This window comes from Tachypleus tridentatus, chromosome 10 (genome assembly GCF_004210375.1).
Source record: "Tachypleus tridentatus isolate NWPU-2018 chromosome 10, ASM421037v1, whole genome shotgun sequence".
NCBI classification, from domain to species: Eukaryota; Metazoa; Arthropoda; class Merostomata; order Xiphosura; family Limulidae; genus Tachypleus; species Tachypleus tridentatus.
Window position 1 is genome coordinate 121,616,668 of NC_134834.1, and position 18,798 is coordinate 121,635,465.

At 35.7% G+C, this 18,798-nt stretch overlaps 1 protein-coding gene across 6 annotated transcripts in view; it reads left to right on the top strand.

Annotated features, from left to right (window-relative positions):
* Nucleotides 1-18,798, top strand: part of LOC143230215 (uncharacterized) — a 111,546-nt gene that overhangs the window by 42,597 nt on the left and 50,151 nt on the right. For 4 of the 6 annotated variants that reach the window (XM_076463352.1, XM_076463351.1, XM_076463357.1 and 1 more), the window contains exons 2-5: nucleotides 10,049-13,143; nucleotides 13,665-13,798; nucleotides 14,173-14,346; nucleotides 16,226-16,336. In XM_076463352.1, the coding sequence (XP_076319467.1) occupies nucleotides 10,049-13,143; nucleotides 13,665-13,798; nucleotides 14,173-14,346; nucleotides 16,226-16,336 (3,514 nt within the window). Of the gene's footprint in view, nucleotides 1-9,191; nucleotides 9,711-10,048; nucleotides 13,144-13,664; nucleotides 13,799-14,172; nucleotides 14,347-16,225; nucleotides 16,337-18,798 lie in introns of those variants that run through there. The other 2 variants (XM_076463355.1, XM_076463353.1) reach the window with 2 other exon arrangements.

The window sequence follows — 18,798 nt, forward strand, 5'->3', positions numbered from 1 at the left end:
AACCAGTACAAATTATCGTGGCTTCTTTATGTGGAGTATATGTTTTTTATTGTATCTTAGTTGTAACCAGTTCTGTTTGTCGTGGTTTTGGAGTAGTATATATCGGGTTGACAGGTGGGTTTAATTTGGTGAGCCATCGTATTACGTCATTGTTCAGTAGTTATTTATTTGTTACTGAAGTTTACTTTCCATCGTATTATCTGTACCTCAATGTGAGCCTGTAAGGCACGAGTAATTTGTTTTCAATACAACTAAGGAAATAGATACAAATTAATCCCACTTCATCTTACAGTGATTGTGTTTTGTTACATTTCATTTTATTAAGATTGAATATGAGGCCTGCAAAATCAACAGCTGTTTTTCTATTAACCTATGAATAGTAAATTAACTTTTATACTTAATGTTAGTGTAACCTCCCAGAGGTGAAGTTCGGTCTGAAGTGTGGTTGTTTTTTTTATATGGTGCCCGTGAACACGAGGATCACGTTTCACGCTCCTGGTAACAATTGTTGTCCGCTAAACGATCACTTAACTTGCTTGCTTTTTATTTAATAGTTTTCTTATCACTGGTAGATCACGTGCATAGCAGTTCTCTGTACTCGAAGTAGATATCACTGTGACAGACAGTATTTTAGCTTCTGTCTGTTTATTTTCAAATAAAAAGGAAGTGTGTGTGTCTGTATACAGAGGTGTATCATGATCTGTATATACATATTTGTGACTGAATAATACAGATAATTCCAGTTTGTTATAGTTGAGCGGATTATTTGGTAAAGATAATATTTTTTCAGGCCACTTGATTAAAAAGAAAAATTATTTATTTTATCATTCGTTTTACTAACTAGCTCACCGAGCATAGGCCTAACTCATAATCAAAATTAAACAGTAACATTATTCTCGTGTGTATAACGTACATTGAACTGATTTACCGACTAATTAATCACATTTTTTGTAATACATAATCGTCCATTACCAGAAACCTCGAAACGTCACGTCAAATATTAACACACAAACTTTCTAGGCACCAAAATATTATCACAACGTTAGCCTTAGCTCAGCTCCCTCTGGCGAATAGTACAAAATATCCAAGCTAGAGTATTAAAAACACAACCTACAGCAGTATGAAAACCACACCACAACATACAGTGAAAGTAGTTATCTAATAGCTGTTGTTTAACAAGTTTAAAGTGTGTGTGTGTGTGTGTTTAAACAGCGGCAGTTGAAAGAATCTGACACTAATCAACTGCGCATGACCATCAAACAAGAAGTTGGATGACGTATTAAAAACATCTATAAAATTTTATATAAATCTAGTTAAATTGATGTAGCATGTGTATACACTTTTAAATTTCCGGAGCGTGTTGTCCAGATGTCGAACTTGGAATATTAATATTCAAGTACCTTTTGTAAAATATGAAACGAAGTTAAACAGCCACTTGAGTTTGTTAAAAACTATTTATAGGAGAAGAAAATTATATTGACTTTTAGGATGATTCTGGTCATAGTTCGAACGTGGAACGACCTTCAGTCATAAAGTCGGAGAGTTGACCATCAATGTCGTTCTGACCACTGTAACCAACATTATCGTAGTCTGGCTTACTATGTCGTCGACCATCAGCGTGGTCATTCGTGGATAACGTTTAGAGAAGTTGGTGCCATTTGACAGGGATATATAGAGCATGACTAGCACGTGATTTAAGTAAAACACGTCACATGACTAGCACGTGATTTAAGTAGAACACTTGTCTTGCATCTCTTAGGAAGCCAAGAAGTGAATGGAGGAATATTTTTACCTCTAGTTTTATTTAAAACTACTGCTGTTATTGAAGCGTGTTATTCGTGTTAAATGTCGTGTTTCAGTAACTCACGCTCAACCTGCGCGCGTTTTTCGGTTTGTAATCGTAGAGAACTAAATTAAGTGGGGCGTGACGTAATAATACACCTGAACAGGAAATCGAAAGCGATGACTACGTGTGATTCCGGGGGTAGATACCCCATGTAACGGGTGTATCCTTCGTGGCTATTGCAACCTAATCAATTATTTGTAGCCCCTATCTTCAGGTAGTTGTGTGGTAAACATTATGTATAGATCAAGGGAAAGACAGCGTTGTTGTTTTCGATTAAGACGAAAAAATATTTTATAAATATGAAAGTTAATGGTTCGAGCTGGTATTGAGGTGAAGACGTTTTAGATCTTTCTTGTCTCTATCATTTCTCATTATTACCCAGCTGTAACTCGGAGCTAATAACACTAAAACTCAACTATCGATACACCCGGAAGGGCAGAATACGGCTAGCCCATCGTGTAGCTCAGCGTTTAACATCACACTGCATCTTTCCTGCTCGAAGACATGTCGTAAGTATACACGTATCGTTTTCAGATGTTTCACAACAACATTTATTATTATCGTGGTTTTTATTCTGCTTTCTAACTACTGTAGACTTTTAGAGAGAACCACCTTAGTGTTTATGTATTTAAAACCTTTTATAAACAAACAATCCATAATTTTGTGACGTTAAAGTATCTAAAAAGGAATAACCTCTGAAAAGGCATGTATTAGTCCTGAGGCAGAGTTCTGTATTCCGGAGCTAGCGAGTCTCGGGTTCGAATACAGGCATGTATTAGTCCTGAGGCAGAGTTCTGTGTTCCGGAGCTAGCGAGTCTCGGGTTCGAATACAGGCATGTATTAGTCCTGAGGCAGAGTTCTGTGTTCCGGAGCTAGCGAGTCTCGGGTTCGAATACAGGCATGTATTAGTCCTGAGGCAGAGTTCTGTGTTCCGGAGCTAGCGAGTCTCGGGTTCGAATCTGTGTCATAACGTAAAATATCTCCCTGTGGATGCTTTATAAGAGTGACAGTGAATCCTTTAATATGGATTGCGAATTATGAAGAAGATAACTTAAAGATTATAGTGACTTGTTATTGTGTCTGTCATAACAAACACTCACACATCCTACTGTGTGAATTAGATCACTACTCAGTACATGAAGAAGACAACCTTTGATCAATCTATGTTAAAAATAAGTAAGGCTTCTTTACGCCTTTCTAAGAAACCCACATGGTGGGGTATGTTGCGTAAGTGTTCTTGACGAGTGCTATAATCAATGTAAGTTGTGAAATACGTGCTTGAGTGTTCACTTGTGGAACATTGAATAAAGATAAAATGTATTTATTTCCAAATATATCAATAAAGTACCTTGGTGGACATCGTCCTGAAAGGATTCGGGGTAAGTTCGGAATACCCTGACCCCTATGTATTATTTATGTTAATCTTCCCCTGAAATAGCTACTGGTGGTGGTGGTGGTGATGGTGGTTGTTCATACCCGAATTTCCGTATAAGACATGAATATCGATGACAAGAGTATACGAAGAAGGGGGTATGAGCATTGTTTGCTGAAGGTGGCGCTGCGGCGAAAAGGTTGGGAAACACTGTAGGACGGTGGTTATATATCAAATATAAGCAGTTTTACTGTTTATCATCAAGTTTGAGTTTTCTTCTAATGTACTTTACTCTGAAGGATGTATGTTTTATTATCCCTTCATAACGATAATACAGGCTCCTGTGGTGTTAATATGGAGAAAAATTGTACTAAATCTGCAATTCTGCTGGAAAGATGTTTGTTTTTTGTTTTTTCAAATTTCGCACAAAGCTACTCGAGGGCTATCTGTGCTAGCCGTCCCTAATTTAGCAGTGTAAGACTAGAGGGAAGGCAGCTAGTCATCACCACCCACCGCCAACTCTTGGGCTACTCTTTTACCAACGAATAGTGGGATTGACCATCACATTATAACGCTCCCACGGCTGAAAGGGCGAGCATGTTTGGCGCGACGGGGATGCAAACCTGCGACCCTCAGATTACGAGTCGCACGCCTTAACACGCTTGGCCATGCCGGGCCTGCTGGAAAGAAGCTTTGAATGAACGTAATCTTCTGCAGAAAAATAACTCCTAAAAAGTGTTAGCATCCAGATAACTTCAGTTGTCCAGTACAACTGTTCTTTTCCCATCTCTCTCGTGTCCGTCAAGTAAATAATCAGTTGGTCATTATAACAACCGTTTTACTTAAGAGACGGGAGATACAGAGACCAGATGATGAAATGTGTTCACAAAGTTGGCTTCTGGTCAACACAGTCATAATTAGTAAGTAACACCTGAACTGCTAACATACGCTGAAATCATTCGAATGTTTCATCCAAACATCAATAGCTAGCAGGAGGTTTGGTAGTAGAAGTCAGACTAAAGTGAGCCTCTCTTAAGACAAGTAAATACGTTGGAAAACATCGCAGTATTTCGCAAACATTTCACACCAAAAGAGAAAACAGAACCGACTAAAAGTATATCTTGTAACACAAATTCTGTCATAAATAAGTTAAGACAGAAGTATGTGAACAAAGGTCAACACATTTCCTGACGAACACCCGCGTGACACATCTTGTTGCACCCATCCTTGTAATTGGAACTATTCTTCACAGTTGCTTGTAATATTAACAAGACAAGACATACTGGTCCCAGGAGCGAGTCTGTCAGGTGGTACAAATGCACGTCGTGGATTGGAGGTTTTGGTTCTGCTTGTGTATCCCCTAGGTACAAAACTGGGGTACCCGTCTTTTGTCATGATTATGAACTCAAAATGTGGGTGTGGATGTTATGGTAAATAATGGGAGATAATAATGTTTACACAATGTATTTAAAACATAATTCATTATTACCTCACCATAATCTTCATGCATATCTTGGTATACACTGTGTAATGGTCCAGGTGACTTTGTGAGAAGGAATAGCGGTCATAGTATAGTGGTGGGTATGTTTTTGTTACCCTCTTTGAACACCTCACTCTTAATGTCCTTCCACAATAGTTCATGTAGAAATTAACGTCCATTGGCCACGGGAGTGTCTTACAGGTTGAAGTAGGAAGCTGGTATAACTAAAAAACTTCTGTTCATATCAGCCTTACGGTGGCTGGAGGAGTGGAGTTTCATCTGAGTTTGTGTGTTATTGGAGTAGTAGCGGCCATTTGTTTTTTGTTGCATTTCCCTATAGAGACTACTAGTACAGTCTTTGATGTATAAAGACAATTGTGCTCCCTACCCGCTGGTGTGTGCAAGTTGTATCAGAGAAATCTTTTGTGTGTGTGTGTGTGTGTGTGAGGTTGTGGCGCCATCTATGAATATCGTTTGCGTTAAGCTACGTCAAAGATGATAAATGCTCGATAATAGCATAATAGGAATGGAAGTATGAATCCCAATTAACCTCTTGTTTCAAACTATCATCCTACAAAGTTTGTTTCTAATTGATTCTGCGATCTAGAAGAATTAGATTACAGATTGACGGCTGGTGAAGGTTTTAAAACGTTTCAACCTTCTTAGATCATCTTCAGATTAACCTCTTAACAACAGTTGAAAATAAGAATACGTTATCTCGGACTTGCTCCTTTATTTTGGTATTAATGAATTATATGCGAAACCCCGAGGTCTGTTACCAGTTTCAGGTCACTTTATATGCAATTAATAGTTTTTCATGGGATGTTTATAAAAGTGTTTTAAGCTTAATTCAAATCTCGGTAATAGATGTGATGTAAAGTCACAGCAAAATCGACAATAATTTAAATCACATCATTATTAATTGATCTGAAATCGATTTTCGTTGTCGAAGAGGACTTTTGCACTTTACCTGAACTCGCCAGGTCTGCTGGGTAAAATCGCCCCAACCCCATATAACTTTAAACCTTTATGATTTTCCCAAGTTTTATTGATTTTCTTTTGTTGTTGTTTTTAACAAAAATTTCGAGTCAGTGTAACATGACTGACCGCTGGAGATATAGGTAAGTTGGTCGGTGTTTCGTCCACCATATTCTTGACTGTCACAGAATGTAAACAGGCCTAACATGACTGACCACTGGAGATATAGGTAAGTTGGTCGGTGTTTCGTCCACCATATTCTTGACTGTCACACAATGTAAACAGGCCTAACATGACTGACCGCTGGAGATATAGGTAAGTTGGTCGGTGTTTCGTCCACCATATTCTTGACTGTCACACAATGTAAACAGGCCTAACATGACTGACCGCTGGAGATATAGGTAAGTTGGTCGGTGTTTCGTCCACCATATTCTTGACTGTCACAGAATGTAAACAGGCCTAACATGACTGACCACTGGAGATATAGGTAAGTTGGTCGGTGTTTCGTCCACCATATTCTTGACTGTCACACAATGTAAACAGGCCTAACATGACTGACCGCTGGAGATATAGGTAAGTTGGTCGGTGTTTCGTCCACCATATTCTTGACTGTCACACAATGTAAACAGGCCTAACATAACTGACCACTGGAGATATAGGTAAGTTGGTCGGTGTTTCGTCCACCATATTCTTGACTGTCACACAATGTAAACAGGCCTAACATGACTGACCACTGGAGATATAGGTAAGTTGGTCGGTGTTTCGTCCACCATATTCTTGACTGTTACACAATGTAAACAAGCCTAACATGACTGACCACTGGAGATATAGGTAAGTTGGTCGGTATTTCGTCCACCATATTCTTGACTGTCACAGAATGTAAACAGGCCTAACATGACTGACCACTGGAGATATAGGTAAGTTGGTCGGTGTTTCGTCCACCATATTCTTGACTGTCACACAATGTAAACAGGCCTAACATGACTGACCACTGGAGATATAGGTAAGTTGGTCGGTGTTTCGTCCACCATATTCTTGACTGTCACACAATGTAAACAGGCCTAACATGACTGACCACTGGAGATATAGGTAAGTTGGTCGGTGTTTCGTCCACCATATTCTTGACTGTCACACAATGTAAACAGGCTCAACTTCCCCTCATAGTTCTAAACTTCCCCTACCCATAGTTTCTACTTGTCTTTAACAGGCGTATTTTATGGGAGTTTCTTTCTTCCCTCTTCCCCTACTTTTTTCCCGATCACCAAGAGATATTTACTACAATCGAGAGAAGAAAATAATCCTCGTAATTAGGCTTAACTTAAATAACCTGAAACTGAAGCGATTGATAATTGTTTTTAATTTACACACGAACGACTTCTATAACATTGATAATGAACGGTTCTCTTAATTTACACCTGAACAACTACTATATTGTATCTCAGAACGGCTTGTATGGGTATTAACAATTTTATTGATAAGCAGAGAACAACGTTTCGATCTTTCTAGGTCATCTTCAGGTTAACAAAGAGAGTTTACAACTGACTGTTGCCGGACACATGTTCTGAGATACACTTTTAGTTCAAGTGGGTTTCTCGTCATCATGAACGACTTTGTTTCTTTAGCGACTCTAATACTAATATGACATCAAATAAGACAGAAATGGGCGTGTCTACAAAAATTTTCCTTCCGCAGAATCGTTGTTCGAGGGAACTTTCCGAACCGTTGTGTTACGGTATGATGGTGATTTAGGACAGACTAGCCCTCTGAAACAAATTATACCACTTGACCATACCTGGAACCTGCAAGATACTTTAACTTAACCGACCATAGTCTTTCGGTAGGACATTAAGACTGACGTATATATTTCAGTTGCTTTATGACGAGCATAAGTCGTAGTTAGACATAGTCCTAAATATAACATTTCATACAAAAGAAAGAAAACTGGGTGCATGTGAAAGTCAATGGTGCGCGAGTTTAGCTTACGTAATCCATTGTTACTTGACGCGGAAGGACACAAGTTGTTGGACTGTTTCTGCAACCTATGATTTTTGGTGCGTAACAATACAAATTATTGTTAGGTTCACTTTGCTTCCAACAATATCCCCAGTTTTCTGTGAAAGAAGTGATAACTTTACTATAAATACGTTAGCTTTATACTAACGTTACTCGAAAATAGTTGAATCCGTAAGTTGTACAGCTTGCTGTGTGTCAGAAGTTTCAGGTATTGGGCAGGCGGCAACTACGTAGGGCAACTCTTATTTGTTCATCATAAATATCTCCTCAATAAGCCATAAGAACTTTACAATACTATACAATGTTACCTTTCATAATATCTATTTAATGAGTGTGTCACAAGTTGGGGGAATGTCTGTAAATGTCAGAGTAAAATATTTGAATGTCTTGTTCTTCTTTCATTATATAACCCCTAAACCGGAACAGTGGTGTCAACCAGTTTCACTAAGGTGACACAGTTTCAAACGGAATATAACCTTTTACAAGAATTAACACTCGGCAAAAGTAATAATAACAAAAGTCTAGTGTAGGTGTAGTTAGCTTCCTTACATAAATTTGGTGTACCTTTAAAAAGCTTACCTACAGGGTGAAACAGCTAATAATAGATAAACAATAAGCAACTGAATTGTATTTATCCCGTTTTTGTTTTAAAATTCCCCTACACTGTGCCTGTGTGGATGATTCCTACTATCTTATTTACATTGTTTTTGAACGTTTGTTATTAGCCATTCCTACATTTACCTCATGTTTTGAAAAGTTTTTCTCTAATTGTTGATACAAGGAAATTATTTAAACGTTCCTGGAAAATAGTAGACTCCGCATATTAGAAAAACCTGCCGTGGTTAAGGTTTGGTTATAAAGTCTGTTTGAACACTCGTTACCTTAGTAACTACTGCACGCGATAACAGTACCTGTTGACCTATATGACGACCAATCACATGTGATATTTAGGTTTGATACGATGAATAAGTTTTGTGTTCTGAAAGTACGTTTACATTGATAACAACCTTAGTAAATATTGATTTTAGGTTTTGAAATTCCTGGACGATATACGGAAGCTTTATTGTTATTTAAACTATCTACTGTTGGTTTCAGTTTTGGTTTGTCCATCTTTATTTTTTTATTTCAATGCGCAAACACAATACATATACACGAGCGAGCACACACAGTATTTACAACCTACAAACTTTAAGTCTTAATGTTTGTCCTCCCAAAGTTGAAAAATGCCACAATAAACATGTATATATAAACATAATAAACATATACTTGTACTGTCTGAATTATCCGAAAAATATCTTGAAAAACAACAACAAAACATTTCAAATATTTGTGTGAAAAAACGACAAAAAAAAAACTCATTAATATTGCTAGTTTCTCAGACGATAACAACGCTGTTTGTTGTTGTGGGCGCAAAGGTATTGAGGTTAATATATATTGACCTTGCTTTGGATGAAGATCTAAACATGGATATCTAGGGACTTTCTGCCAGGGTAAAACAGCTACGCAAATCAGATTATGGTAGTGGAATTAACCCTAGTGGCTGCCGTTTTCTATTGATAAATATCGGTTGGTCTGCAAACCCTACCTGCCAAGGTCGGATTGAAACACCAGCGTCATCGTCTGTACGATAAATACACATACCTTGCCTAATTTGACTCTGGTGATCGATTACCCACTTCTAATTACCTCGTTTGGAAGCCTGTTGCTGTCGTAACCACTTTTGAGTGGTACTGTTTATGTGATGCGAGTGCACGAGCCAAGTTACGCGCTTCCATCCCCTGGAGATCCCTGAATAGAAACATAGCCCTGGCAACCTTCCTGTGTTCTTTTTCACGTGACGCTGCATGAAGTATGTTTATTAGACAAGATCACTGAATGAAACAGGATTTCAGCAACTGTCTTATTGGTGAAACAAAATAATAGCTAGCACTTAAAAGTGAGAAGTTTCTTTTTCGTAAAAGGTAAACATTTTTTTTGTCAAATTGAAAAGGAACCATGTTTTCATGTGATATATTCTAATGGTGAGTCATGTTTAGTAATTAGGCCAAGACTGTATAAAGACAAAGTGAAAATGATGCGGGTAATGAAGCTATATGACTTGTATTACTTGTTAGTTAATCGATAAGTTTACATTTAAATATATTTTGTATCGGATATTCATGTTCACAAGAAATATTAGTTTTATGTTGAAGTGCCTTTTCAGTCTCAGAGCAGTGTTTTAAGTTGCTGTAATTTATAAATAATTGTTATTCGACAGGTTTCTATTATGGGTCTTCTTCAGTGTGCTCTATATGTACATGGTTATGGTGGAATGCTTGTATGGTTTAAGAAATTCATGGTTTTATTTATGATATTTTAGCCTCCAGAAAGAAGAAAAGGAAGTCAGATTCCCCCTCCTTCTGGGTTGGGAATGAAACCAAAGAGTTTGATACCCAAGTCTGGGGCCTGTCCGTCTAGCAGTGGTGTCGACCTTGGAAATGGGATTGTTCGTGTGGATGAGACATCAAAACCGCCTTATGAAAAAACACCTTCCCCCGTTGATTCCGAGTTGTTCTCCAAGTGGAATGAATGGATTGGCCAGCGTGTGTGTGTAGGAGGAGCTAAACGAGGGATTTTGCGCTTTTTTGGATCCGTTGAATTTCAAACTGGGATATGGTGTGGGGTCGAACTTTTTGAACCAGTTGGTAAAAACGACGGTTCGGTCAACGGTATTAGATATTTTTCTTGTGAGGACAATTATGGAATATTTGCCCCAGTAAAGAAAGTAGAAAAACTCAGTTTGTCTCACAACCTACCTCATAGTGGACCTTTGAGAGAACCTGGACAAACCGAAGATTCTGTACAGATTAAGTCAAAACTTCCTGCGCCGAGGGTAGCGTCAAAATTTCCAGTACAGACTGGTAAGTTTATTCCGTCTAAAAATATAGAAGCAGATGATCAAAAGAGGAAGGTACCCCCTCCAAAAACGTTTTTTTCTAGAGACAACAATACGACTCTAAAGAACCAATGTGAAAATATCAATGTTACTCAGACATTTGAATCTGAAACGTTTCATTCAGATGATTACCAAGTAGGTGAGAAAGATAAAACGTATAGTGAAGATGTACAGGAAAGTATAGACAATGAAGTATTTCAGAGAGGTTTGCTGAATGTGTCGTATACTGTTGATACAGAAGGCAATAGTTCTAATGGTTATCAGGCCAAACAGGACCTCAACCAAACATTCCACATGACTAAAACTCCTGTGGATAATAAATTTGAGCAGGGAGAAATAAAAGATAGATGCAACACAACATTTGACACTATTTCAACCAAACAGCCCACTGAAAAATTGAATTCGACCTTTGACATGGAATATACACCATGCGTGAATTCTGTCAGTACTCTTGGAGGTAATGAAACCAACACAACCTTCAATTTGGAAGAACAGTCCCATATTACTGAATACTTGATGCGTCGTCCAGGAGAGCTCCTAAACCAGGTTGAAGGACATAATTTAGATTATATTTTTGAAGAAGATGATGAGTGTGATGATGGTTTGTCTCTTGATTTTGAAGACAGTCTTGGAATTTTAACTCCTAACCAGATGAAAGATTTCACTCTATATAGTGAGCACCACTCCATTATTACTGACTTTGATGCAATGATGCTTCCAAAGACGTTTTCTTGTGATGAGATGAACGAGCTACCTGAGTCTGAAGTTGTGGAAGATGTAACTATAGAGTACAGGGATGCCAGTAGTCAAGAAACTCAACGTAATACCTGCTCTTCAGTGGAAGACACTAACACCTTAACCAAAGAAAGCAAAAGCTCTTTGTCTGCTGATAAAATAATTACCAGGGATCCTCAGGGATCTTTAGAATGCTTACCTGAATTAATTGACGACAAGTCAGATGCTGTAAATTATTTTGCCGAAGATGCTTTCCACACTTCCACGCCCTCTAGCGTACATGATAAGTACTCAACTCGCAGTTTACTTCTTAAAAGTGTGGAATATGGTTTGGACAATAGTCTGTGTCAACACTTGATTGAAGAAACTTCCACACCTCCAGCTCAAGTAGATACTCTTGGGAAGTTACCAATGAAAATCTTAGAGAACGAATATTATAGAGATGAATTTCTTAAAGATGGAGTTTATAAAGAAACAGATGTTTCCAGAGTCGAAGATCAGGAACTTCCTAGTCTTACTTTGTTACAAGAAAGTTACTCTTCAGTAGGTGGTTTGATAGAGAATACTTTAGTAACAGCTACTGCTAGGCCTTCTCAGGTGTCGGGTGATGTAATGAATGAAGGGAAGCTTTTGGATTCATTGAATTTGAAGAAACTAGACAATGAAAAATCTGACACGCATGATAAACCACTTACATGCAGCCAGGAAATAAGTGATCATTCTGAAAGGTCAAACGAAATGACCAACAGCAAAGTATTTGTTCCAGTGAATGAAGACCAGGTGTTTAGTAGAGAAACGTCGTTTGATTCTAAGGAACGCCCTCTTTCCACATATACTGTGTGTAGTGCTGATACTGGTTTTCAGGGTGATTTGGACTTGGAAGTTGGAGAAGAGTACAATATGCGTTTTTCAACTTATAGTCAAGACAGTGGAACTGTGTCATTAGGACCAGAAATAGAACAACAGTTGAGGAGTAGAAATGAAATATATTCTAAAGAAATGGACTTTACGATGGAAGAAATAATCAGAGCAACAGAAAGTCAACAACCCATATTACAACAATATGAAGTGCAAGATGATTTGAAATGGGAAGGTAAAGTCACGAATGAGCCAAAAGAGATGTTGAGGTGTCAAGAAAACGGTGATATATTTTCACTTACACCATTTGCTAACGAAGTAAAGATGGAAGATAGCTTATCGCCGGTCATAAGAACAACGTCTTTTATTATAGACGCTACAAGTACTGAAAAAAACGAAGTTAACAGCACAACTATTCCTGCTAGTCACCTGGTCACAGACAGCTCTGTTAAAGATCAAATCCAAGACAGAACTCCTGATGGTCAAATGAAGGAAGGAAAGATGACCAACAAGGAGGAATCTTCGCCGTTAGCTGATAAATCAGGTAAAAATACAGTTAGGGAAGAACCAAGAAAGAAGGTTAAAACCCCCAAAAAGAACGTCATGTCCAAAATCAAAGCTATGATTGAATCTACATCGGGCAAAAAAACCAAAAATGATACCATAGAGGGAGAGACAAAGAAAACACCAAAGAAAAGCCGTTGGGATGCTGTGACATCAAAAATTAAGGCAAGTTTGGATGAAGAAAAGTCAAAACCGAAGTCAAAGAAAGAAATAAAGAGTAGAATTGACACAAATCTTGCATTAGCTCGTCAACCTCAAGAAAAAAAATCCTTTACAACCAAATCAGATGCATCTGTTAATGAGAAGAGTACTATAAGTGGTAGACTTTCAAGGAAATCTAAAAATGCATCCAAGTCACAAAGGTGAGTTCCTTAGATGGATTTCTTCCACTGTATATAGATTTCTAAGTCTTTGTAATATAATTTTTAGGACTATTTCTCGGTATTGGTTACAATTTGTTTAGTAGATCTTGATTAATACGTTTTTGTGAGATTACTAGAATGTTTTTGGCTATACCATTTTGGGGAGAGGTTAAGTCATGAAATATAATTTTTTACATATTTATGTCTTGGTTATGTCGTTTCTTTTGGACTTAAAAGTTTTGGTTATAACATTTTTACTAGATTACCAGATTTTTCTAGGCTGTACCGTTTCTGGAGACTTCTAGTCTTGGTTTTACCAAATATTTTATAGTTATACCATTTCTGGGATATTTTTAGGGTATTAAAATGATTGATATCAATGAATATTACAATTTCCAATTTGTCTCAGTAATGTGAGATTTTTGGGATATCTTTGTTGTAAACTCATTTCATTATTATACCACAAAAAATTAGAGTCTTTCGTTATAATCAATATTAAGTAATGCATTTCTTTTTTTCAGTTCACAAGAACAAGTCTGTGTGAGCCCTATTATCATGGATTCATTGTACTCGCATGAAGACAATAATTTATCGTCAATATCACGTAGCAGCACTCTGAATTTCACATCCAGTCTAAGTGAGGTCCTGCCATCTAGTGAGTGTAATAATAGTTTTCACAAATGTTCAAAAACAACGTGAATGTGGTTGTAACTATTGCAATTTAATGTGACTTTGTAAATTGTTCCATTGTAAGTGACAAAATACCGAAACTTGTTACTAATGAAATAAAAAATAAATAAAGGGACCATTTAATAATTTCTCAAATCTTTTCTTTGATGACAACTAATGTTTTGTTTCTGACACTTCAGATTGAGAAAACACAAAATGAAATTGTTTTTAAACAGTATTCTTTTGTAATATTATCAGTTATGGAATTGAACTTTGAATTGGATAAAATGATAAAAATAATTCTTTGTGGTTAATAATATCAATTACGACATGATTAATTACCCATTCATTTGGTTTTAGATTATATTTCAGTGAACAGTCAGAACTTGAAAAACTCCCTCACAAGTAAGTCAGCCTTGTCTCCAACTCTCTCTGCTCCACCAAGTGAAATGTCCACTGCATCTTTGGCATCTCATGGGTCACGCTCACAGTCTCAAGTAGTTATCCAAAAAAAGAATCTTGCAGCTAAAACTGGTAAGAAGTTCATTAGCCACAGTCTTTAAAATGGAACCCAAACAAAGTACCTTGGAAATAATAACCTGTATTATATCCACAAATGTATCAAACATACTGATACATCTGACAACAAGATATCTCTAACTTGTATCATATCCACAAATGTATCAAACATAGTGTATCATCTGAAAACAAGATATCTTTAACCTGTATCATATCCACAAATGTATCAAACATAGTATATCATCTGACAACAAGATATCTCTAACCTGTATCATATCCACAAATGTATCAAACATAGTGTACCATCTGACAACAAGATATCTCAAACCTGTATCATATCCACAAATATATCAAACATAGTGTTACATCTGACAACAAGATATCTTTAACCTGTATCATATCCACAAATGTATCAAACATAGTGTATCATCTGACAACAAGATATCTCTAACCTGTATCATATCCACAAATGTATCAAACATAGTGTATCATCTGACAACAAGATATCTCTAACCTGTATCATATCCACAAATGTATCAAACATAGTGTATCATCTGACAACAAGATATCTCTAACCTGTATCATATCCACAAATGTATCAAACATAGTGTACCATCTGACAACAAGATATCTCTAACCTGTATCATATCCACAAATGTATCAAACATAGTGTACCATCTGACAACAAGATATCTCTAACCTGTATCATATCCACAAATGTATCAAACATAGTGTATCATCTAACAACAAGATATCTCTAACCTGTATCATATCCACAAATGTATCAAACATAGTGTACCATCTGACAACAAGATATCTCTAACCTGTATCATATCCACAAATGTATCAAACATAGTGTACCATCTGACAACAAGATATCTCTAACCTGTATCATATCCACAAATGTATCAAACATAGTGTACCATCTGACAACAAGATATCTCTAACCTGTATTATATCCACAAATGTATCAAACATAGTGTTACATCTGACAATATGGATCCATATATTGAGAACCTGCATCGTAACTCTGTTCATGATCCTACTCTCAACAATTAAAGGAAAAACAACATTAACCCTAGTCGTAAAGACTGTATCTGTAACTCAGATGATCTCTGGTTACTCAATGATGTATTGGTCAACACACAACTACAGGCAGTCAGTTTATTTGGATAACTATGAGCTGTAAAATGTCATAAAATATATTTCAAAATATTTTGTTATTACAATAGTAGAAACTCTGGACTAGGTTTACTCACTAGCATTTCAGAACTCAATTAGCAAGTTGTTTTAAGGGAATAAACTGAACTTGGCTATGTTACAGATGGTTTCCCAGTATACAGATCCTAGAACTTCTTTCCCTCTATCATTTAACCATAGATTTTACTTCTGTATAGAAAGATAGCTTGTGTGTTTGAAATATGACATTATCATCCATTATTTCTTCAACTGCTAAATTTATAGATAAACAACTTTTCCATTACCCAGTTTATTTTTATATTTAGATATACAATGAAATATTTAAACGTTTTTGTTTTTTTTAAGTCACTTTTGTGATGAAATAAAAAGTACGAACACAATTTAGTAATGTGGCATTTATAAATATCATGGTGGTGTGCAACCATTGTACTTGATTTACCAAATATCCATTTTAAGTATGTGTGTTTGTTTCTTGGAAATGAACCTAGAAAAATATAACTTCAAACTGAAACTGCTTTGAACTTTCAAACTTAAAGTATTCTACTTTCTCTCTTACATTGTTTGCTATAGATTTAAAATCATATTTTTCTCTTCTGTGCTACCTGATCCCTGTTGTTCAAGGATTACATTATCTAGCTTTTGTTTAAGTTATAGTTTTAATCACATAATAGCTTAATATGTTTTAATTAAACAGGTCCTAAACCTACAAAAACACCTCCTACTTCTGTACTAGTAACAGTGAGCTCAAAGTCATCAACAGGAAAATCTCAACAACCAACTCATAAACAATCACTCGCTAAGAAAGGTAAGTCTAGACAATCTTTAATTTGGAGCTTTGTTTTGTATCTCAGTTCTGTTCCATGAATATAATACGAACATTAAAGTGCACTTCTAGCAGTGCATGTAGTTTTCACTTTAAATTAAACATTTTATTAGTAAGAATTTTTTTTTCTCAGTTATTCACTAACAGCAATGAGTTAATGATTTGACATAAGTAGTGGTCATTGTTTTCAAGCTTTATCACTGGATTGTTCTTACTACTAACAATGTCCTGGAACTGGTACCATTATATTGTTTTATTGTAGTCTTGTTCTAACACCACATAAAAGTTCTTAGTAATAATACACAAAACCTGGAAGTTGTACCATTATATTGTTTTATTCCAGTCTTGTTCTAACACCACATGAAAGTTTTTAGTAATATTATGCAAAACCTGGTAGTTTGTACCATTTATATTGTTTTATTGCATTCTTGTTCTAACACCATTATATTGTTTTATTGCATTCTTGTTCTAACACCATTATATTGTTTTATTGCATTCTTGTTCTAACACCATTATATTGTTTTATTGCATTCTTGTTCTAACACCATATAAACGTTCTTCGTGATAATGCACAAAACCTGGAAGTTGTACCATTATATTGTTTTATTGTAGTCTTGTTCTAACACCATATAAACGTTCTTAGTAATAATACTCAAAACCTGGAAGTTGTACCATTATATTGTTTTATTGTAGTCTTGTTCTAACACCATATAAACGTTCTTCGTGATAATGCACAAAACCTGGAAGTTGTACCATTATATTGTTTTATTGTAGTCTTGTTCTAACACCATATAAACGTTCTTTGTGATAATGCACAAAACCTGGAAGTTGTACCATTATATTGTTTTATTGTAGTCTTGTTCTAACACCATATAAACGTTCTTCGTGATAATGCACAAAACCTGGAAGTTATACCATTATATTGTTTTATTGTAGTCTTGTTCTAACACCATTATGTTGTTTTATTGCAGTTTTGTTCTAACACGATATAAACGTTCTTGGTAATAATGCACAAAACCTGGAAGTTGTACCATTTATATTGTTTTATTGCAGTCTTGTTCTAACACCATATAAACGTTCTTAGTAATAATGCACAAAACCTGGAAGTTGTACCATTATATTGTTTTATTGCAGTCTTGTTCTAATACCATATAAACGTTCTTAGTAATAATACACAAAACCTGGAAGTTGTACCATTTCTATTATTTTATTGTAGTCTTGTTCTAACACCATATAAACGTTCTTACTGATAATGCACAAAACCTGGAAGTTGTACCATTATATTGTTTTATTGTAGTCTTGTTCTAATACCATATAAACGTTCTTAGTAATAATGCACAAAACCTGGAAGTTGTACCATTATATTGTTTTATTGTAGTCTTGTTCTAACACCATAGAAACGTTCATAGTGATAATGAACAAAACCTGGAAGTTATACCATTTATATTGTTTAATTGCAGTCTTGTTCTAAAACCATGTAAACGTTCTTAGTAATAATACTCAAAACCTGGAAGTTGTATTATTTATATCGTTTTATTGCAGTCTTGTTCTAACACCATATAAACGTTCTTAGTGATAATGCACAAAACCTGGAAGTTGTACCATTATATTGTTTTATTGTAATCTTGTTCTATCACCATTATATTGTTTTATTGCAGTTTTGTTCTAACACCATATAAACGTTCTTAGTGATAATGCATAAAACCTGGAAGCTGTACCATTATATTGTTTTATTGTAGTCTTGTTCTAATACCATGTGAACGTTTTTAGTAATAATACACAAAAGCTGGAAGTTGTACCATTTCTATTATTTTATTGTAGTCTTGTTCTAACACCATTATCTTGTTTTATTGCAGTTTTGTTCTAACACCATATAAACATTCTTAGTAATAATGCACAAAACCTGGAAGCTGTACCATTATATTGTTTTATTGTAGTCTTGTTCTAACACCATATAAACGTTCTTAGTAATAATGCACAAAACCTGGAAGCTGTACCATTATATTGTTTTATTGTAGTCTTGTTCTAACACCATATAAACGTTCTTAGTAACAATACACAAAACCTGAAAGTTTGTACCATTATATTGTTTTATTGCAGTCTTGTTCTAACACCATATAAACGTTTCTAGTAATAATACACAAAACCTGGAAGTTGTACCATTTTTATTGTTTTATTGCAGTCTTGTTCTAACACCATATAAACGTTCTTAGTAACAATACACAAAACCTGGAAGTTTGTACCATTATATTGTTTTATTGCAGTCTTGTTCTAACACCATATAAACGTTTCTAGTAATAATACACAAAACCTGGAAGTTGTACCATTTTTATTGTTTTATTGCAGTCTTGTTCTAACACCATATAAATGTTCTTAGTAATAATACACAAAACCTGGAAGTTGTACCATTTATATTGTTTAATTGCAGTCTTGTTCTAAAACCA